Source organism: Xenia sp. Carnegie-2017, unplaced genomic scaffold (assembly GCF_021976095.1).
Source record: "Xenia sp. Carnegie-2017 unplaced genomic scaffold, XeniaSp_v1 HiC_scaffold_45, whole genome shotgun sequence".
Taxonomy (NCBI): Eukaryota; Metazoa; Cnidaria; class Anthozoa; order Malacalcyonacea; family Xeniidae; genus Xenia; species Xenia sp. Carnegie-2017.
In genome coordinates, this window is record NW_025813510.1 from 235,665 (window position 1) to 256,958 (window position 21,294).

General features: G+C 34.5%; 4 protein-coding genes across 6 annotated transcripts; 1 reads left to right on the forward strand and 3 right to left on the reverse strand.

Moving 5' to 3' along the window:
- Nucleotides 1-522: 522 nt before the first annotated feature.
- Nucleotides 523-2,752, reverse strand: LOC124456271. Of its 2 annotated transcripts, none has more exons than XR_006952195.1 (3): nucleotides 2,476-2,752; nucleotides 1,909-2,386; nucleotides 523-879 (listed from the first exon to the last, which is right to left on the reverse strand). XR_006952195.1 is itself a non-coding variant. In XM_047006752.1 (3 exons), exons 1-3 carry the CDS (start codon nucleotides 2,595-2,597, stop codon nucleotides 712-714), a joined length of 408 nt encoding a protein of 135 aa, XP_046862708.1. In that variant the 5' UTR covers nucleotides 2,598-2,752; the 3' UTR covers nucleotides 524-711. The 2 variants fall into 2 exon arrangements, 1 of the variants encoding a protein (XP_046862708.1); XM_047006752.1 differs by having other exon boundaries at nucleotides 524-879; nucleotides 1,909-2,026.
- A 4,095-nt stretch (nucleotides 2,753-6,847) lies between these two features.
- Nucleotides 6,848-7,575, reverse strand: LOC124456330 (prostatic spermine-binding protein-like). The gene is made up of 2 exons (XM_047006801.1): nucleotides 7,560-7,575; nucleotides 6,848-7,389 (listed from the first exon to the last, which is right to left on the reverse strand). The coding sequence occupies exons 1-2, from the start codon at nucleotides 7,573-7,575 to the stop codon at nucleotides 6,848-6,850; spliced, it is 558 nt and encodes a 185-aa protein (XP_046862757.1).
- Nucleotides 7,418-13,474, reverse strand: LOC124456267 (polypeptide N-acetylgalactosaminyltransferase 11-like). 2 transcript variants are annotated; one of them, XM_047006748.1, is made up of 9 exons: nucleotides 13,060-13,474; nucleotides 12,185-12,351; nucleotides 11,062-11,431; nucleotides 10,165-10,282; nucleotides 9,635-10,003; nucleotides 8,863-8,961; nucleotides 8,529-8,663; nucleotides 8,365-8,395; nucleotides 7,418-7,972 (listed from the first exon to the last, which is right to left on the reverse strand). In XM_047006748.1, exons 1-9 carry the CDS (start codon nucleotides 13,368-13,370, stop codon nucleotides 7,878-7,880), a joined length of 1,695 nt encoding a protein of 564 aa, XP_046862704.1. In that variant the 5' UTR covers nucleotides 13,371-13,474; the 3' UTR covers nucleotides 7,418-7,877. The 2 variants fall into 2 exon arrangements, with proteins under 2 accessions (XP_046862704.1, XP_046862703.1); XM_047006747.1 differs by having other exon boundaries at nucleotides 8,233-8,395.
- Nucleotides 13,475-13,546: 72 nt separating this feature from the next.
- Nucleotides 13,547-21,010, forward strand: LOC124456269 (ATP synthase subunit beta, mitochondrial). Its single transcript, XM_047006749.1, has 11 exons — nucleotides 13,547-13,679; nucleotides 14,807-15,001; nucleotides 17,109-17,283; nucleotides 17,394-17,515; nucleotides 17,589-17,773; nucleotides 18,198-18,356; nucleotides 18,608-18,730; nucleotides 19,130-19,342; nucleotides 20,139-20,306; nucleotides 20,690-20,723; nucleotides 20,826-21,010. Exons 1-11 carry the CDS (start codon nucleotides 13,568-13,570, stop codon nucleotides 20,927-20,929), a joined length of 1,590 nt encoding a protein of 529 aa, XP_046862705.1. The 5' UTR covers nucleotides 13,547-13,567; the 3' UTR covers nucleotides 20,930-21,010.
- The last annotated feature ends 284 nt before the right edge of the window (nucleotides 21,011-21,294 follow it).

Below are 21,294 nucleotides of genomic sequence, written 5' to 3' on the forward strand. Positions count from 1 at the left end.
TTGATTGAATTTACATGATCTTTTGTGCGTTAAAGCGGAGGTTCTCTTCACATCTGCTTTTGATTTTGTTTTTCACTAATTTTTGAATATCTTAACTGTTTGACGACGGCGAAATATTGTTCGAATTGGAAAACCCACAAAATTGAGCTGCCTGTGTTATTTGTTTGCACAAGATTTGAAAGAGCTGATGAATTTAAAAACTTCTGTATTATATGAATTACTCAATTTTATGTAAAGATATTTAACTTGGTTCATTATTGAAATAAGATTACTGCGCATAAGAGTAAATCACATGCCATAATTAGCTTGGGAAATAGTAGTTTTCTCGACAGTTAGTTTTATAAGATATCTGATCTTTACATATATTCGTTTGCACGTGCGTTCTTTACAGTGTATGTGACACGAAATACTTTTTTCTGAAATCACAGGGCTCCTAAATACCTAATTGACTTAAATTCAACAATAATGTATGGGTTCTTTTAGAACTATAGACGAGTCAGTAATTCATAAATTGGAGAATTTAGGGTCTATGGGTTCTTTTATATTCATGTTCATAGAGTCCTTAAGTGGTGACGTCACATTTCCATGGTGCTAAAAATCTCAGTTCTAAACAAGCGCCCATTCGATTCAAAATGGAGACATTATCCATCGCTTCGCTTTTTTCTTTCTTCTCAGAAGAAAAGAAATTTATAAAAAAGGGGGAAAACCACTTTAAGTCAGATCACATTGAAGCATTAACTTACCAGCAGAGTGTTTTACGAGGAGAAGTACACGCAAGAATGAAACAAAAGGTTTATAAAGTGACGGTGAATGCCAAATGTCAAGATTATGTTTTAGACTGTTTTTGTTTCCCAAATGAACAGGAGGGCGTGATTTTCTCTATTAGTGAAATAAAAAAGGCTTTTTAACGAACGATTTGTTTTAAAAATAATGATACTCGTCGGTTTTCAGTCCTCAAATTGACCTACCACAACTAGTTTGGTGTGAGGGAGTTGTGGTAACAGGCTATACATATATTTGCATTTTTATTAATAAACACAAGGATAACATGGTATTTAAAAGACATGGAAAAATGGTACATCATTTAATGTTGTTTTCCCGGGGGGAAGGGAAATTCCCATATAAAAGTGATGGGATGCTCATCAGAAATGTTCAGAAAGACCCCTCAAGGGTAACTGTGGGCAGTACTTGCTTTTATTTTTATCCCCAAAAAGACATCCATTGTTAAAACTTCTTTCAACTTCTGTTCTCCTAAACATGATAAAAGAATTCTCTCAGTGATCTAATTTGACACCCTATGTATACCCAGGCTGTACCAGATGATAAATATTGTAATCCCTAGGAGGTAAAATCATCCCTTTACTGTTATATTAGAATGCTCTCCCCACCCCTCTAGTTGTATTTTCTTCTAAGTAAGCCTCAGTATACAACTAATTTATTTCTATTTGAACAATAATAATTATTAAAAAACTGTCCAATGTAGTCTTCAAGCATAAAACTACTCAAAACATCTTCACATCCCTCTTTGATGAGAGGAAATTGCAAATTTACAAGTGCTGCAGATAACTGAAACAAAATGTCAGCATAGCAGCGCAAATACGAAGGAATGCAGCCTAAAATTTTGAAGTCTTTCAGCCTAGCATTGGCTTTTTCAACACGACTCCGTGCTTTAGCTATGGCTTTTGTTTTTATGACCTCACTCTCTGTGAAAGTTCCATTATTCAGAAAAGGTGGGATATTGACATAGACACCATGTGGTACAACATCCTGGATAAGGAAACCCTTGTCTGCCAGAATCATATCTCCAGCTGTCAAGTGATTAAGGAGTCCAGACTGTTGCACAATGGTCTTGTCTGAAATAGAACCTGGATACAGCTGACTGACATTTGGTGCAACACCAACTATTACCTTAAAGGAATTCATTCCTCTGTATGATAAATAGGTTGCATTTTGCTGACTCATCAATCCCGGTGCAGCAACCTCACTATATGTGCAGTCTATAACAATCCGACAGGATTCAAATTGCCTGAAAGAGAAGGGTGCTGAGATCTTGTCTTTTTCCCAGGATGGATGGAATAGACGTCATTAGGTCATCAAACAAAATTTCATGCAAAACATGAGTGAATTTTATAACAATGTTAGAAATTGTAGCCACACTACAATGAAACAATTGGGCTAGGTGAAGCTGTGTGTAGTTCTGTCGTACTTTCATTAAAGTGATAAAAATTTGATCCTCAAAATTGATGGATTATACCTTCCAAAGCACTAAGATTTAAGGTTTTGGCTACGGAAAATACAAAGCAACCGTTAAAAAGACAACTAGCTGAAAGCTTCTATAATTCAGTGTTCGATGATTCTCCCTCATGTCCTGATGTCAACTCTTCACCTGAATAGAGTCCGTAAATCTCACTTAAAATCATGTAATTCATCAAATTCTCACCGATTAAGGAATTCTTTTTGAATATCAGTTCATACCTTATGAGTCTAATCCATCTCTTGTACTCGTCGTTCTGCTTTGTAGCGCTTGGAAAAGCGAAGAACTTGCAAGTGTTGCCCTGCGACGAATGGCCACATGTAGGAGCAAAACAGTAAACCATTTTGCCCGTTTGACCCACGTCCTTTACCCCTTTACCTCCTTTACCACGTCCCTTTAACCTTTCCTGCTTTTTTATTGTCTTTTGTGGGATTACACTGGATAATTAAAGCTTTAAACATTCAAAACAAAAGAAGCGTGTCCAAAGCGCTCGCATTAGATATATTGTTTAGAACTGCATTTTTGAGCGCCATGGCAACGTGACGTCACACTTAAGGACTCTGTTACTTGCAATTATTGTAGTCAATATTAAAACAATTGTTTTATAATGGATAAGTAATTATTTTTCACATCAATCACAAATTTTTGATAAAAATCGAGCAGACTTAGGCCTAGTTTAAACGTCGAACTTTACACGAACCAAATGCATTTAAAACAAAAGATAATGAAGAAGTTCATCCATTTTCCTTTGTCTTTAATGCATTTCATGTAAAGTTTATGTAAAGTTCGACGTCTAAACTAGGCCTTAAAACGTAAAAAGTAAATAAACCATGATATTCAGTCATGCAATTTAGGAAAAGACAGAGTATAAATGGTATTACGAAGGCTCCAATAGTTCCTGAAGTAAGCACGCAAAGATTATTGTTAAAAAGCAAATCCATCGTAGTTTATGGAGATCTTATTTAAGAAAATATTCCAAAATTTGTGTCATACGTACATAGACTTTTGACTTTTGTATTTTTAAATAAAATGTTAAAATGTGAATAACTTCATGATCTTTAAAATGTGATGATGCAATGACTGAAATGTTCTTACCGTAACGAGTTAAAAAATTCGTGATAAAAATTCGTGTCAAAACCATTTTAAATAGTTTACAACTCACAATTTTTTACTTTGTGCTCTCTGACTTTAGCTGTTTTCAACATAAAGATTCTATAATTTTTCATTAATAATTGTATGATTTGAGTCTTTTGCCTTGCGTTGGGATGAACAAGAAAAACAGTCAGTTTTCTTGTGTCCTCAACTTCATTTTTCAACTGCCTCCAACCACTTTTTTAAAAACAATTTTGAAAATTTCTGTTAGAATGAAGAATGTAGAGGATTCCGATACAGAAAAACAAGTATTTGGATTACCCTACATGAAGTATATATGAATAATTATTAAATTCCCCAGTTTTGAGGAAGAAGGGGATAGTTTAGGTCGCAATCGTCCCCCCTCCCGTATCTCTGTGTCTGCATGTTGTAGCTATACAGGATGTATAAAGAAGGGTACCCTCATGGAAAAAGTTTGCTAAAAAGACGCGCGCGGGCAAAGCAAGAACATTTGGTTATTCTTAGTACTTTAACGGCCTTGCGCAAACAAGATAATCATCGGGAAAAACAATTAAATCACCTGTTCTGTGTAAGAAAATTAAAGAATGTGTGTCAACCAAGATGCGTTGATCACGGCGTGGCGGCCATTTTCTGGCACGCGAAAATGGTGGCTTGTGTTATAATTTGTTCTCCATGGAACTTTGACCAACTGACAACTTTAAAATAGAATTTTTAAGTAATTTTAAAAGTTTTTATTTGAAATGGCGTCGTTCTTAAGCGTGGAAGGCCAAAATGGAAAGTTGAACAACACCGGATTCGATTGAATTATACCACGAGTGAATAAGACAAAAAGAGTTAAATAGAATGGCACAACAGACAGATAGTGAATTTGCTGCTTATTTTCTTCAAATTTTGAATAAAAAGAAAAACGTAGCTATAGCCCTACGTCTATAATTTACAACTACAAAACTAGCAAATCGTTATTAAAAATAAGAACGTTGAGTGTTACTGTATTTTCTATGCATTTTAATAAAAATATGTTCTGCAAAATGAAATTTACTTATACCTGTGTCCGTTTCGAAGTTTGTACTAACTCAACACTCGTAATTACAGTCAAAGTTTTTAAATGTTTTTTTTGCTGAATTTTTCAGCTAAAAATTAGATGACGTAAATTGGGAACTAAGATTCAGTATACCGATGGCTCAAAAATTAACGATGTAAACATAAGCAAAAGCGCGAAATGCATCGTGGTTGACACACATTCTTTAACAGAAGGCCAACTAAGGGGTGCAATGCGTCCCAGATTTTTTATGCGTTTACGTCAGATCCGCCATTACTGAGGCTGCTGGCTGTGCCGGCTTACTCTGCCGCATTACTGTGGCTGCAGTGCTGGCTACTATAAATTATATAGTACAATGGAATATTTATGTGAGAAAATCACGCTTTTAAACGTTGTCTTTCATCAATCGTGGAAATCTTGCACAGTAATGAAATTTTAATAGGTAAGGCACAATTTTTATGCGATTTAAAGTGTTTGACTACACAATAGACATATTGGCAGTATTTCCTTGTATTTTGATGTTCTGATAATTAGAACGCAGATTCCGAAAGTTAACCTCCACAATGTGTAATAAATGTTTTGCACAATACAATTATATATAAATTCCTTGGCCAGATCTTGCCAGAGTAATGGCGGCCGTCGAATTTCTAGCATGCGCAATGAGACATGCGCGAGGACACTGGCTTCATAGGCTCTGACAGTAAGTTGGCCTTCAGTTCATTTCCTATTCTGTGGTTCAAACTATCCAAATTTCAAGTAATTAGAGGCAAGTGCTACGGTGGCTCACAAGGGCCACCACACAAAATAAAAATATTAATACACACACAAAATAAAAATACACACACAAAATACATTATACACACACAATATAAAAATACACACACAAAATAAAAATACACACGCAAAATACATTATACACACACAAAATAAAAATACACACACAAAATAAAAATACACACACAAAATATGATTGCGGGCGCTTGCAGTGTCGGATGGTCTGACTATCATATTATCAGTTTGTAATCAGATATGTGTAATTTACTAATTGTGATTTTAAGATGTGGTCGACTTGTCGTCGTATTTAACTGTTTCAACTGCGAAACATTTGAAATTACATTTGGAAAGGAATCGAAAGCAAGCTCTTGCATAATCCTGGCATAATTATGTTTTGTGCCAACTGTGGTGCACAATCACTTGACGAAGCTTCTTTTTGTCACAAATGCGGTGTGCGTTTGGGAAGATTAACTTCTTTGCCAAAATGTTCTGAAGCGTCAATGACGAGTAGCGTCTCTTCAAGCAGTTGCCCTTCGAGCTCTGCAAGTCCGTTAACTTCAACTTCAAGTACCCCAAAGCTGTTTATAACAAATACAGGACAGGCTAGAGCAATAATGTCCTTTCAAAGGACAACACATTAACCTTAATTTTAACCAGAATACGGGGAGCAATATCGTAAGCAACTTTGAAATAATTGATCACAGTGAAATCAGTGAATTTTGTTATATACTCTGGAAGTTGGAACCATTAGAACTTTGAAAACAAATGCGATCAATTACGAGCAATTCCGAGTAAGCCGACACTGCAAGCGCCCGCAATCATATTTTGTGTGTGTATTTTTATTTTGTGTGTGTATTTTTATTTTGTGTGTGTATTTTTATTTTGTGTGTGTATTTTTATTTTGTGTGTGTATTTTTATTTAGTGTGTGTTTTTTATTTTGCGTGTGTATTTTTATTTTGTGTGTGTATTAATATTTTTATTTTGTGTGGTGGCCCTTGTGAGCCACCGTAAAGTGCTGGCCAACACGAAGTCTTTATAACTTGCATTTTTTCGCATTTCGCACTTTTAATACAACATCTATACCTTAGGAAATTGGCTTGCTAATTATTTTCATATCGTAGCTACTTAATAAAAATTTCCGAAATGCATATATATAATTTCAAATGACAAAACTTGATACTTGGAATCACCTAACCTTTTTTCTTATCCCACGCGCATCTTATTTCAAAGACGTTTTCCAGAGGCTACCTTTTTTTGATACAACCTGTTTATATACTGGGCATACTGTTGTCCCGTTTGCTCATGTTGAAAGATACTATATGAAGGAAAGTCTGTTATGGAATTTTTTTGACAATTTTTGTTGACTTTTCTAATTGCTAGAATGTGATTTTATGCAAATTTTGCACCGTGCAAGTTATTTGTTTGAATGACATCAAATCTCCTTGATCAACATCACGCACACAACGTAAATTTTCATTTGAGTTTTTTTTTTCGTTCGTAAAAAAATTAGAAAATTCGATGTGGGCTTAGAAAATGCTATTGACCGTATTCATCAATTTGTTGCAAGAATACGATCACATCATTCGACTTTATGCGTTGGTCACATCAGCAAGTGTTTCCACTTCATTTTTAAATTTCTCATCCTTTTCTCATCATTTCTTCATTTTTAAATTTCTTCATAATCAGCATCAGATACTTCATCAAATTTATTTTGACTCTTATCGTCATTGCCATCATCCTCACTTTCTTCGTCTTTGGCATCGTCTTCACTTTCTTCGTCTTTGGCATCGTCTTCACTTTCTTCGTCTTTGGCATCGTCTTCACTTTCTTCGTCTTTGGCATCGTCCTCACTTTCTCTGTCTTTGGCATCGTCCTCACTTTCTCCGTCTTTGGCATCGTCCTCACTTTCTCCGTCGTTGGCATCGTCCTCACTTTCTTCGTCGTTAGCATCGTCCTCACTTTCTCCGTCTTTGGCATCGTCCTCACTTTCACCGTCTTTGGCATCGTCCTCTCTTTCACCGTCTTTGGCATCGTCCTCACTTTCTCCGTCTTTGGCATCATCCACACTTTCTTCGTCTTTGGCATCGTCCTCGCTTTCTTCGTCTTTGGAATCGTCCTTACAATCTCCGTCTTTGGCATCGTTCTCACTTTCTCTGTCTGTGTTAGTTTTAATATTGACATTGGCAGTGAACAGCTTTGAAACAAAGCCTTACTATGGTATCTCACCACATAAAGGTAAAACTTCAAATGTTTATTATAAATTCCATCACAAAAGTAGTCGTCACTATAATAGAATTAAGCTTTCTTGACGGATTTTGTGTGTTTCCTATGTTTCAAGTGTTCCATAGTCTAACTTAAATTAATGTTAACTCCTTTACTCGGCAGTGTTGCCATAAGGTAACAATTACCAAACGAAATGTGTACAAATTTTCAAAAAACTCGCCAAGTAAAGGGTTAAAAATCTTTTATGATTGATTTAGCCAAAAAGTTTTAATTCACCAATAACTATAAAGTGAAGTTGGTTATGAGAAGCAAATGGCTTTACATAACTTTGCATTTACTATAGTTAACTCATATGAACAGCTTTGCACGTCTTTGTCAGTACATGAAACACTATTTATTTACATGTAAATAATGTAATGCCGCATGTGATATTGCATTGCTCTGAATTTTGTATAATACGCTACAATTACCAACTACCAAACAATATTCTTGAGGAACCCAAGTGTGCGCTTTATAGGCGTCTGTCTTGTTTTGTCTTTTTCAGTTCTTTTCTCTAGTGTACCAGTTTCTGGTAAAAATAATGACCACGAATTAACCTTTATTTTCATATTCATACAAAACAAGTTTTTAAAGTGAGTTTGAACCATTAGAATTCAGTTGTTTATTGACGAGTGAAAACTAATTCACGACAGCTGGACTGGAACATAGCATTTCAGAGAGAGTTACATTTGTTTTCACACGAAAAAGACTTTATTAGATCTTTGCCTTATTCATAGCACAAAATAACATTTTCACACGCACGCCCGGTAAATCGAGAGAGATACATACTTTGAAATAACTACAAACACGTGACACAGGGTCAAATTCCTTCACGATCAAAATGCCATGTTTGAGATATGTCTGACTCATTACAAAAAGTCATAACAATGAAGTTGTTCTTTGACTGAGATAGACACGTACCACTAGCCAAGTTGTAGAGGAGTCCATTTTTCTGAAGTGGAGAAATCACGTAGCTATTCTTTAAAAACTTGTTAAATTTATCACATGGAGAAACAGAATAAAGTATATTATGGCAATTGTTGTCACTAGTTAATCCAATATGCAGAGGAATTCTAATCAATTACCTTCATATACAACCATTGTTGACTTCCTCCATCTCTATGGCATTTTACGAGTTGAGGAAAACGCCTTTTCCTTACATCCAAACAATATTTCAATTTTAACAGAAGCTGCTTAATGTCGTCCAAGTACCAAAAACTCTAGAAAGAGAAATCAAAATCTGTCCGTTAATATAGAACGATAATTTTACAATAACAGAAACGTAAAATTTTGGAGAAATAGTTTAGAGTAGTAAATTTACAGTGCTCGGTGTCCTAATAAAGAAAGAAAAACACTTATAAAATTTTAGCATACGTATCAGTAACTTTATCAATTCGTTATCCAGTACAATCTCATTACCTTTCTCATTATTTTTGTACATTTGCGAAAAATAGGATTGACATCTTTTCCTAAAATATTCAATGGAAAGTCCAAACAGTTTCCAAGACCATTGCGTAACTGAAATGGAACAAAATAGAATAGCAAACTGTTTAATAACAAATTACGAACAAGGTACTAAAGAAAAATAATCACGCCGATAGATAAATGCTTTGAAAGGAATGGTTGACAAAGAGTTGTCCACAGGTTTTGTAATAATTTTCTCTTTCTTTTTTTCTCTTTTAGAAATTAATTTTTCGGATTGTTTATACTCCTAGAAAACCATTCGATGCCAAAATACTTTGCGAAATTTTGATGTTTGATAAAATGACAATTTTTTCGAAGATTTCAAGTTTTCTAACTTTTGTGATACAGCCTTTATGTATTTTGCTTATTTTGAGGTATACGTACTGTATCGACGATGGATTATTACTTATTTATAAACGATGGACGATGGTTTGCTTGAATCAAAATCAAAGGCGATAATCGTGAGGCAGGGGGAACGGTGAGGGCTGTGGGGACATACCCATCCCACTTTTTAGAAATCAATGATTTCAAATGGTAAAATAGGAGAAAAACGACTTCTACATCCCGAGATATCCTTTCTTCTCCACTTTTCAAAATAGATATGCGCCTTTGATAACAAATGTATTTCATTGGATGATTAAAGTGACACAAATTCAGTTCTGCAATCCACTAAAAGCGCATTATTGTCGTCTAAATACGTTTCATGATGAAGGTAACATTAAAATACCTTTCCGTATTTTAATATGCTCGTTTTCTTTGCAGTTTCTCTTTGCAATATCAAACTGCTTCCTCTTCGTTCAGAAGGTATTTCCAGCTCAAGGTAGACATTATACAAGTACCATTTAAACGAATTGCACTTTAACTCACGTCGTAATTCTCTTCTTGCCGAGATGTTCCCGTAGTTGCGACCCTTTAAATGCTTTTTTGCATAGTAAAAATGCTTCTTGTAATCATCCATCCAAACCTCGGCAACGCGCATGGAATTGTACGACATAGTGTCGTCTTTACCGTCGTTATTATATGGTCGACGATTGCGGAACACATGACCAACACGTGAACAAGGCAAGATCTTTAGTTCACCACCACACATCCATATCTGAAGAAAGAATTACGGAAAATGTATTTTAGATTTATCCTATAAGTCAAACAAATTGATGATACTTAATCAATTTCTCTCGAGGAAAAAAAATTTTCAACTTGAGCAACGTATGTCGCCAAGCATTATTGCCTAGTGTATAGTGTATATGTATTGCTAACCCGAAAAGAAATTTCAAGATTCTCTCCACCCCATATTTCCATGCCGTCATCATACTTTCCAAGAAAATTAAAAAAGTTTACATCAATAGCAAACAGTCCACCGGCCATTGTCGGCGATCTAAAAGAGAAAACCGACACAGTATTGAAGCAGGTTCAAAAGAGAGCCCCCAACTGGGAGGGTTTAGATACTCCCACTGGGAAACTTCTAACGTCCAACACCCCAGTAGGTAGGTTCCAACACCCCAGTAGGTAGATTCCAACACCCCAGTAGGTAGGTTCCAACACCCCAGTAGGTAGGTTCCAACACCCCAGTAGGTAGGTTCCAACACACCAGTAGGTAGGTTCCAACACCCCAGTAGGTAGGTTTCAACACCCCTAGTAGGTAGGTTCCAACACCCCTAGTAGGTAGGTTCCAACACCCAAGTAGGTAGGTTCCAACACCCCTAGTAGGTAGGTTCCAACACCCCTAATAGGTAGGTTCCAACACCCAAGTAGGTAGGTAGGTTAAACCCCTCAGTAGTGGGTTTCTTACACCCTACTTCTAGTGAGGTTCTTGTAACGATGTAGAAGTAATCACAGTAACGTTACGCTCATTTAAATGAAGCTGTTTTAACATTTCATCAAAATTTATACACAATTTTTCCAGAACAAAAAGAATGGATACTACGATAGCTGTCACAAAAACATGTGATAAAATTAGTTGATGAAAATTTTCAACATGAAATTAATAAAGCATGCAATTAAGTGCACAGCCTTTTCAGAAAAAAACGGAAATTACTTTCTACCACAGAAGTTGATAACACATAGAACTTGTGAACTTGGTAAAGTTCAGGCAATTTGCTCCGAATTCGGCAGCCAAAACGTGTCTTATATCTACTGTATGTCTAAAATCATTACCGTATAGGACTTGTAAAGTTCAGTTGACTGGTAAAGCTTGTTATATCGAGTGGCTCCCATTGAAAATGTAATCCCCAATTAAAGCCACCTTTGACTAAAGGTGACGCATGGTATTGAAACGTATCTGAATTTATCAAGTCGATCACAGGACAAACAACGGTACGAGAATTGCTGGCGATAGCACTGAGCAACGGAGGCAACCATGCAACGTTTACTTCACAATGACTGTCAAGAAAGACCAAAACTTCTCCCGTTGCCTTTGATGCAGCAATAGCACGACCGCGTATAAGACCTTCTCTTCGTGTTGAGCGGATCAATTTAACTTTTTGCAGGTTCATCAAATGATCACTTAATCTTTTTTTTAAATGGTCTGAAAAAGAAAATCATGATTTCTGTTTTTCAAACGAAAAACACAAGTGCAAACACAATTGCACAGTTTTGTCCCTTCAGATGTGGTAAACGTTGGTAATATAAGTAAATATTAAGTCTGAATCTATAAGTAAAATATTACATATTACCATCTAGCTACTAGCTACAAATACGTAGTTGTCGCAGTTCTCTTCGCTAGCATTTTATTTGGAAATGAAAAAATACGAAAATGTTGAGTCATACACCACGCAAAGATTATAAAGCGGTTAATTCTATCAAGACTATTTTCACGTTTTTTCAAAAAATCAACAAAAATAAAGTTTTAATAAGTTTGAGTCAATATGTTAAATGGGCAAAATGACATAGGCTAATTCCCCATTTTCCCTAAAAACCTACGTTTGTAATGAAGAAACTCATGAGTTTCTGTTGGAGGGTGTGTTGGGGGTAGTGTAAACTGTATTCACCAACGATTGCCCTAGAAGCAGATGTCAAGATAAACGTTGGTGATGGCTCTGCATAGTCTAGCTGAGTACTTATTTATGGCTATAGGGCAGATTAAAGGAAACAATCTCCAAACTACTGATTTTTACCAAATTTTTTATTTGAGAATTTACGGATTGTAGTCCATGGTAATTTATTTTCATTGGGATTCCCAGGTACAAGAGGAATCACAAAACAAACTTATCCAAACATGATATGAAACAATGAGACATGAAAAAAGAAAATAATTGTCACTGTTTGGAATCATACTTACCTTTATTGCTTAAGTCGTCGAAAATGATAATTTCACGGAGCAGGACATCTGGCGTTCTCTCTAAGACACTATAAATTGTACGCAACAATGTGGACCACGCCTCATTATGGAAACAGATGATGACAGTAGCAGTGGGCAGTTTACTTGGATATGTCAATGTTTTACAACTGAAACATATAGATAAATGAGATGTTCAATGAAGTTTGAAAATATTAACATTGTGTGAGATTTTTCAAAGGGTTGAAAACAAAAGAAATGAAGTCATAGGACAATTAACTACAAACTTAATAAGCATTTAGTTTACAAAAAGCTGTGTGAACACTCATTACCACATAACAATAATAATGCAAATTGTTTTTAACTTTAGATGCCAGTTTGGCTGTTTCTATTTGATGTACACTTTACTTATCATTCAGTTTGCAAATGTCAATTTTTTATGTATAATGGAACATATGAGTAGAGATTTGCACTTGAATGAAATTTGCACTTGAATGAAATTTTGCCAATTACTTCATGACAAAATGACTAATTATCATCAAACTAACTGCTCATAATCATTTAGCATTGGTTAAATTATCATTATTATTTTGCTTTAACGATGTAATAGACAACCAAAATGAAATAAAAATTACATATTCAACAAATGGAGTCACCCATTGGGTTCTTAAATTTAGAAACAGTTTTCACCCAAACAGGGCTTATATATGAATACCACATAGCACAACATCCTTGGCTGTTAGATCTTATGTGTGTGTGTGTGGGGTTAGTTTCAGAAAACTTTCAATCATAAACTCTGATATTTAAATGTTTACACTCTCCCCTCTGGTCCTACACTATCTAAGATATCTAAGATAGTTCAATAACTAAGGTCTTACGTTCCATGCCTTGTATCTGGGATTGATCTATGCGAACCGATTCTTGTGCTGATAAGATCATTAAAAGCGTAATGATTGTACCCTTCGTCTCTCAATTTCTCGTCATTTTGATTAAACAACATTCCAATAATTTGCTCGCTCGCATGGCTTTTAGCGCCCTTGTCCTTCAAGCTGCTACCTATTTCATCCAAACAAGATTCATTGTCAGAACAATGGAGTTCGACAGATTTTTGAATTGGCTTCAGAGCAAACCAAATGGAAACAAAGAAGACAAAAAGAACAAGTACGATAAGACGCAACTGAAATTTCATTCGTCATTGATTCCTTATCTATTTTTTTGATTCTTCGGTTCCCACCAAATTTTCGAATTTTAAGAAGTTGAGAATAGTGAAAAAGTGTCAAAATTCAAAACATTGTTATCGGTAACTTTCGGAATACTTCGTGTATTCACGTGTGTCAATGGTTATATACCCCCTGCAAAGCTAAATCTTGCCTTGTTTGAACCGCCATGTTGGCCAACGCGTTAAGGAGAGCGGTGAATGCCGCTACAAAAAGAACTATTTATCCTAAAACTATTAGCCAGTTGCAGAGACAAGTAACTCCTTCGAGTTTTATTCTTGGTAGGAATCGAAATTTTTAGTCATTACGCTAGAAATTTGCCGTAAAATTCAACTTGATAGTTGTCTGTATTTATTCTTTTATACAGCCGGTACTTGGTGCATGACTGCTCTGTCATACATACTTTGTATCGTATTTTACGGCAGTTTCTTTAGCTTGTACATATTGTACAAACATATGTCTATGTTGAATGTATTTTGAAATTTGCATTTCGTTGCGCGTTTTCATCTTTTGTTTTAAATCTTTCGGGTATCTTAAATGTAGACCTACATTGGAGAAAGTTAAATAACTCTGTTTTGCCTTTTCTCATTCTATGATACAATGGCTTTCCACGAGTTTTTAATGTTCTAGAATTAATATGCCATGTGCTATGATATAGTTAGCTATTGTTTTCATATTGCAGACTATGAGGTTTGCAGCCTTGTAATACACTTTGAAAAAAATCTGAAAGAAATCAAATGTATTAGGCTATTAGCCTAAGCTAGTTCATTAGACAAGGTAGATTACAACAGTTAAGTACTTTCATGTAACGAGTGTGTTGCTTTCAGTTGTTAATAACATTGTAAACCGACTTCTACTGTTACTAAATATAGAACAAGTTGTAAATTGTTGAGAAGCATCAGAGTAAATCTTAGGATTCACATTATATTGATGTAAATGGTTGATCTTCCTGTTTTGTTGCTAGTTTGCATAAAACAAGAAAGAATTCTACAAACTATTCATACGTAATTTTCCAAAGACCACACTCATTTCACACATGGGTGTCTTTAATATTGTTGTCATTTTAATACCTGTTTTTTATGTGTTTTGTTGAGTATTTTGTATGAAAAGTGTTTTTTATTACTTTATAATTATAATTGTTTTTAATTGTGATGATTTGTAATTGTAATTTGAAGTTAAATTTGATAGATAATGGTTTTTGTACTAAAGCTAATTTGTCATGCTCTCTTTTTCATTAAATCCTGCAAGCCTGAATTTTATGGTAAATGTTATGATACATAATTAATTGCAACTGATGATTTAAATGAACTGAGCTAATCACAATTTGATTTTAGTGTGGTCATTAGCCAAATTTTGTATGAAATATATAAATTCTTAGCCATCATAATATGAATTTTTGCTCTTTCAGAACGATATGCTTCCACAAATAAAACAGATGCTGGAGCTAAAGCAGCAGCCAAAACAGTGACTCCTGGACGTATAACAGCTGTGATCGGTGCTGTTGTTGATGTTCAATTTGATGATGAGCTCCCTCCAATTCTTAATGCTTTGGAAGTCCAGGGCAGATCTTCAAGACTTATTTTGGAAGTGGCTCAACATCTTGGTAAGATATAAATGCTGTTAGCCCTTTTCATTTTGTTATAATTTGTTTGCAAAAAAACATAATATTCTTTGCACCTCCTTATTCTGCTCTCTTATTGCTTATTATTTTTGATAGCTTATGAAATTGGTTAATTTTTAACACAACACTCGATTAAAAGTTAAACTGAACATACTTGTAATGCATTATTTCTTTCAAGTCCATTCAGACTGATGTGGATACATTATTCAAATGAAAGTAGCTTTTTTTAATGAATATTGAAGTGTATATATTAGAATATGGGACTTTTCATTTTTAAAGTACATAATTGAAGTGAGTTCTTATTTAACTCTGTGAGCAATTACTGTGACAATTCCGTAAGAGTATTCTTATCAATAGTTTTTAGCTGTTCTTTAGAGGACACAGATTGAATTTTTTGTGATCTAGTCTTACAAATATTAGCTTTATGAATGAGTACTTATTTTTTCATGTAAATATATTAATTAAAAAAAGTTACATTGTTATAATAATTTGACGTTGTTTGAAACACCTCTCAGTGTTTTCCATGTTTTTCCCTGCCACACATTTTCCATACTTAATTTATTGTTCTTGCCTAATTTTCATACATCAAGCTCAATTATGCTGTAATTTGTATTTTTATGCTATGTAGAACTTTGCGATAAATATTTTCCAAAAGATGCTTAATATAATAAAGTGACATTGTATTGATAATGAAGTTGCCTAAAACCATGACCAGCCGACAATTTAAAGAAATATAGTATAAAACAAATTCCGAAAAAACAAGACATTTTGAGATTGCAAAATATGAATCAAAACAAGACAAGAAGTGAACTGTAAATTTTCAACTTTATTTCAAAGTCATCCTCAGACAATCGAAATAAAGCCGAAAATTTACAGTTCACTTCTCATCATGTTTTGAGGCATATTTTGCAATCTCAAGATGTCATGTTTTTTTTGAATTTGTTTTATACTCTATGAAGTTGCCCAGTGTGCGATAATGGTGTGCAATGTGCAATTTGCACATCGTTTTAGCTAAAATGAAAACAATAGCACATCACTTTTTCAAACAATATGCAAAAAACTTCTTTATTGATTACTACCACATAAATTGAAAAAAGTTTTCAAGCTTAATCTTTACTGATCTTTGCTTTATCAATGATTGCGCTGCATGTCATTTAAATCCATGTTGACTCAATGTCATCAAATTCAAAGACGTTGTCACTTTGAGACTGGGAAGTCTGTCAACAGTCAACATATATGGTGCTTATATTCTTATGACAATAGGGGTGTAATACATTATTAATGTCAATTTTTGTATTTGCGTTGTTTTGTAAACCGTTACGTACTGTCTATGGCATCATAGCTATTTTGAGTATTTTCCGTAAAATCAGGAAACATTTTCATTTTGATTCTTAAAAGACGACAAAAAACTTAAATAAGCCAAACTTGAAAAATAAACCAAACGGAATTTTGATAACGTGAGAAAAAGAAGCCAAATTTGATTATTCTTCTAAAGAAACACTTTTGCCAAAAAAAATTGCACATTGTTTTTTCTCAACTAATTCGCACAATGAAGTTGCCTGTTGCATGAAATTGCTAATATGAATATTGAAAGTTTATTATTCATTTTCACATTAAAAATATGATGAATTTGCTTATATTAAGTATTTGAAATAAAAATTACTGATTATCTTTATTGTGAAATGTTTACAAAATGTCTTTGTTTTCGAGGTTGCAAAACTGCTCCAGGTTTTTTGAAACTGCTCCAAAACAAAATATAGGCAAATCCTGCGAAAGATATCTCACTTTTAATCTTACTATGAGAAAATTTTCTGTGTTTTCATTAAGTTTTTATAGGCTGCAGAAACCTAACTGTTCTTTCCTATGTTATTAGAATTACGTGTTGACTACGTATTCTATAATCAAGTACTTTTTACTCTTTGAACACAGCATCCAATCAGGCTTTGGTTCATATTTTGTATGTTTATTCATTATTCTGGTGAACCAAGGCTCTTATTAGAATAGAAGTTTATTTATCTTAAACATTGGATATTTGTGTTATATATTTACTCTCAAAAGTTCAATGTTAAATTAATACTTCTATTTTAAGGTGAAAACACTGTACGCACAATTGCTATGGATGGAACTGAAGGCTTGGTGAGAGGTCAAGAATGTGTTGATACTGGTGGTCCTATCACGATTCCTGTTGGTCCTGAGACTCTTGGCAGAATCATCAATGTTATTGGTGAAGCTATTGATGAACGAGGACCTATTCCTACTGATTTGTGAGCTTTTGTTATTTATTTTTTTTTACTATGAATTATTCCTTGTGTTTGTACCTGTTTGCAAGTATAACCATCACATATATTGTAATAATTAATTTCACTTTTTAAAGACGTGCTCCCATTCACGCTGAAGCTCCAGAGTTTGTTGAAATGAGCACAGAGCAAGAAATTTTGGTTACTGGTATCAAAGTTGTTGATCTCTTGGCTCCATATGCTAAGGGTGGAAAAATTGGTTAGTTAAAAGTACATTCAACATAAATGAACTGTATGATTTCTTACATTGTGGTCCTTTTATCTTTTGCAAGGTCTCTTCGGTGGAGCAGGTGTTGGAAAGACTGTTCTTATCATGGAACTGATTAACAATGTTGCCAAAGCTCATGGTGGTTACTCAGTGTTTGCTGGTGTTGGAGAGAGAACTAGAGAGGGAAATGATTTGTATCATGAAATGATTGAGTCAGGTGTTATTAATCTTAAAGATAAATCCTCAAAGGTAAAGATATACAAATGTTTTATACTTTTCGAGTCGCAAAACCGTTTTGTTTTGATAAATTACAACGGAATGAACAGATATGCAACAGTTGTGGCTCATTATTTTTGTGATATTTTCTTCTACAAAAGATTGGAGATTGTATTATGATGGCCAGATGGCCATTTTCATTTGAAATATTGTATTATTGTTTATGACACCTTTCTCATCTTTACACACTATTCTCCTGCATACATACATATATAAAAACTGACAACAACAACAACACAGACAATGATTACGAATTTACCATTTCACATGGCCTGTATGATTTATGTTGAAGAAATCATAAGCTTTAAATGTAGACACTTCAATTCTGTATTCTGCTGCTCATCAATAATATTTTTACAATTGAACATGGTGAATGTTAATAACATAATAAATATAGGTAGCGCTTGTGTATGGACAAATGAATGAACCCCCTGGAGCTCGTGCCCGAGTTGCGTTGACTGGTTTGACTGTCGCCGAATACTTCCGTGATCAGGAAGGGCAGGACGTTTTGCTTTTCATTGACAACATTTTCCGTTTCACCCAAGCCGGTTCTGAGGTAAATAACACCAAATACATTACATCAATCGATTGTATTTACCAAATACATTGTAAGATTAATGGGTACCAGGATTTAAAGCTTGTTTTTAAAGAAAATATAAGCTTGTATAAGCTCTTTACCTTAGCTGTATACAACTGTACACTTTGATAAAAAAAATAGAAAAGTTAGATTTAGACGATTTCCTGATGCAGGCATTTTTCATTTCCTACATTATATATTTTATACCAGATTTTATTAACAATTTATAGGTATCTGCTTTGCTGGGTCGTATTCCATCAGCTGTAGGCTATCAGCCAACACTTGCTACCGACATGGGTACTATGCAAGAAAGAATTACCACGACCAGAAAGGGATCTATCACATCTGTGCAGGTACATTTACGTAGGCTGTTTTCGTTCATTCCTTTTCACCAATTTAGAAAAAATTCAAATAACTATGCAAACTTTTCTAAACTATACTCGTTATTTTCTACTTGTGGAGAATGAAAGCTGCGATATAAACATTAACATGATTATACTTGTAAAAACTATCATCATTGTATATACATACATACAGTAGTTGGCTTGCAATTTGAGCTCATAAGATCTTTGATACATCCTCAGTAAGCATTAGTGCTTCGCTTTAGTCATTTACATATATTACCTTACATTTATTATTTGCCACGGGTTTCACATTCGACATTAGCTAATGACTTGTTCAACTGAAATTTGCAATGCTTATGACATGGCATTGTTACAGTTAACTTTATTGTATCTTTCTAACCTTTCAAGGCAATCTTTGTACCTGCTGATGATTTGACTGATCCTGCACCAGCTACAACATTTGCTCACTTGGATGCTACTACTGTTTTGTCACGTGGTATCTCTGAACTTGGTATTTATCCTGCTGTTGATCCTCTAGATTCCAGTTCACGTATCATGGATCCGAATGTAGTTGGACAAGAGCATTATAACGTTGCTCGTGGTGTACAAAAGATATTGCAGGTTTGTCATTTGTCAATACGTGTCGTCTAAGATGTCGTGAGTATGGCGTATAAATAGCGTAGTATGCACATGAATGCATTAGTCTACATTATTTTATGCCATTTTCACTCATCTTTCTCGACCTGTTGTCTTTGCTGAGTGCACAGATAGGTAGTAATGTTCTCGTCATTGACGAGATTGGTTTTCATCCTGGGATTCTATTTTCAATCCGTTTATTGGCCCAAATTACATGGTACAACATTCAGTGGCGGACCCTACGGGAGCGAGGGGAGAACCCCCTCAATAATTTTTAAAATTAAATCCCTCAGATCACACCTTCATAACTGTGATGTTAAATAATTACTATTTAATAATCTTCTGTCCTGTACACTTACCAGCAGACACATCAAACTTTCTTTTGTATGTAGAATTATGTGTACGTTGGAATCCTTAAATTGAATTTCTCAAGATCAAATTTTAAAAGTATACCTATAGGCATGCCGCGGGATCTCCCTAGAAATATCATTTCATTAAGTGTCTGCTACAGACAACATTACTTATTTAAGAATCTTGCATGCTGGTGATGATTTTATTCAAACCATCGAACATTTATTACCATGTTACATACATGTTGTAAGATGCTTTGAAAAACACTTGTTGTTATTGGCTAATAAGTGCCATTTGATTTTTTTGAAAAGGTAAAGGAATTTGTGACCATCTAATTCATCCAAAATTTCTGTGGTTGCAAAGAGTTTTACCGGCCTTATTTCCAATTTATCGATGTATTTATTAATGCATTTGCGTTTGAAATTGTTAGGATTATAAATCACTGCAAGATATCATTGCCATTTTGGGTATGGACGAATTGTCCGAAGACGACAAACTCACTGTTTCAAGAGCGAGGAAGATTGAGAAATTTTTATCCCAACCATTCCAAGTTGCTGAGGTTTTCACTGGTCATATTGGCAAGCTCGTCCCCATTGAGGTAACTATCACAGTTTATAGTTAAAATACGCATGCTTAAAAGTGTGTCAAAACTGTCGTTTACACATGGAAGGCGGCAAATACTTACTGAATATGTGAGAAGAGTACGTACGTAGTTTTTTTTGTAAAAAACGTGTTATTAGCTTTCAATTTATTGTACCGCTTGCTTGAGTTATAACTAGGTAGTTGCTGCTAAGATGAGACAAACGAGTCTATGTTTGCGATTATTGCCATACGATAGATTTGATCGCATAAAGAATCATATAGCTACCGTAGTTAGTTACGTATGGGTGATTGAATCGGCTACTGAACTTGCAAATGTTATATCTATCACCACGCATTTCTTGACCGTATTCTGCACTTGCACGTTGATTTTTGTTTCAGAAAACAATCGATAGCTTCAAACAAATTTTGGATGGTAAGTCTGCCTTGTTCGTATATTTTCTATGTTGACCTGTCACAAATTTTCCGTTGACCTGTCACAAACATGTTAATTGTCACGTCTGGTTTTATTTCTTAGGGAAATACGATCATCTTCCTGAAGCTGCCTTTTACATGGTTGGTGATATTGATGATGTTATCATTAAAGCTGATAAATTGGCTGAAGAACTTGGTACACAATAGTTTTTCATGTATTAATTATTTTACAAGGCATTTGGTTTTCCTTCCTTGCTTTTTGAAAATAAATTTATTTTTTCCCGATTATCCCTCGTATTTGGCAGTAGTATGACGTAGAAAAGCTCCAAAAAATGCATTTCAATAGCCGTTGGTGTAAGGAATCTAATCAGCTTGGTGTAGAAAGTTCATTGTGGTATACGGCCGTTCATGCAACATCATTTATAGCCGTCCCCCTCATATTGCCAGGATTATTTAACTTATTTATTGGCACGCTATTCTTCACCTAAAAGCTGAGCAAATTTTCATAAAAATATGCTTTTACATGCCATAGGCGAGATACGCATACTTGTTCTTTTTTTATTCTTTTGAGA

Coding starts and splice junctions, on each gene's coding strand:
- LOC124456271 (XM_047006752.1), bottom strand. CDS start 2,597: ATGGTTTACTGTTTTGCTCCTACATGTGGCCATTCGTCGCAGGGCAAC. Junction 2,027..2,475: donor AGATGGATTAGACTCATAAG/GTATGAACTGAT, acceptor CTTCTCTTTCAG/GCAATTTGAATCCTGTCGGA. Junction 880..1,908: donor GAGGAATGAATTCCTTTAAG/GTAATAGTTGGT, acceptor TTTCACTAATAG/AGAAAATCACGCCCTCCTGT.
- LOC124456267 (XM_047006747.1), bottom strand. CDS start 13,370: ATGAAATTTCAGTTGCGTCTTATCGTACTTGTTCTTTTTGTCTTCTTT. Junction 10,283..11,061: donor AACTTTACAAGTCCTATACG/GTAATGATTTTA, acceptor TTTCTCTTTTAG/ATCGCCGACAATGGCCGGTG. Junction 8,396..8,528: donor AACAATGGTTGTATATGAAG/GTAATTGATTAG, acceptor TCTCCACTTCAG/AAAAATGGACTCCTCTACAA.
- LOC124456269 (XM_047006749.1), top strand. CDS start 13,568: ATGTTGGCCAACGCGTTAAGGAGAGCGGTGAATGCCGCTACAAAAAGA. Junction 17,516..17,588: donor TGCTAAGGGTGGAAAAATTG/GTTAGTTAAAAG, acceptor ATCTTTTGCAAG/GTCTCTTCGGTGGAGCAGGT. Junction 17,774..18,197: donor TTAAAGATAAATCCTCAAAG/GTAAAGATATAC, acceptor TAATAAATATAG/GTAGCGCTTGTGTATGGACA.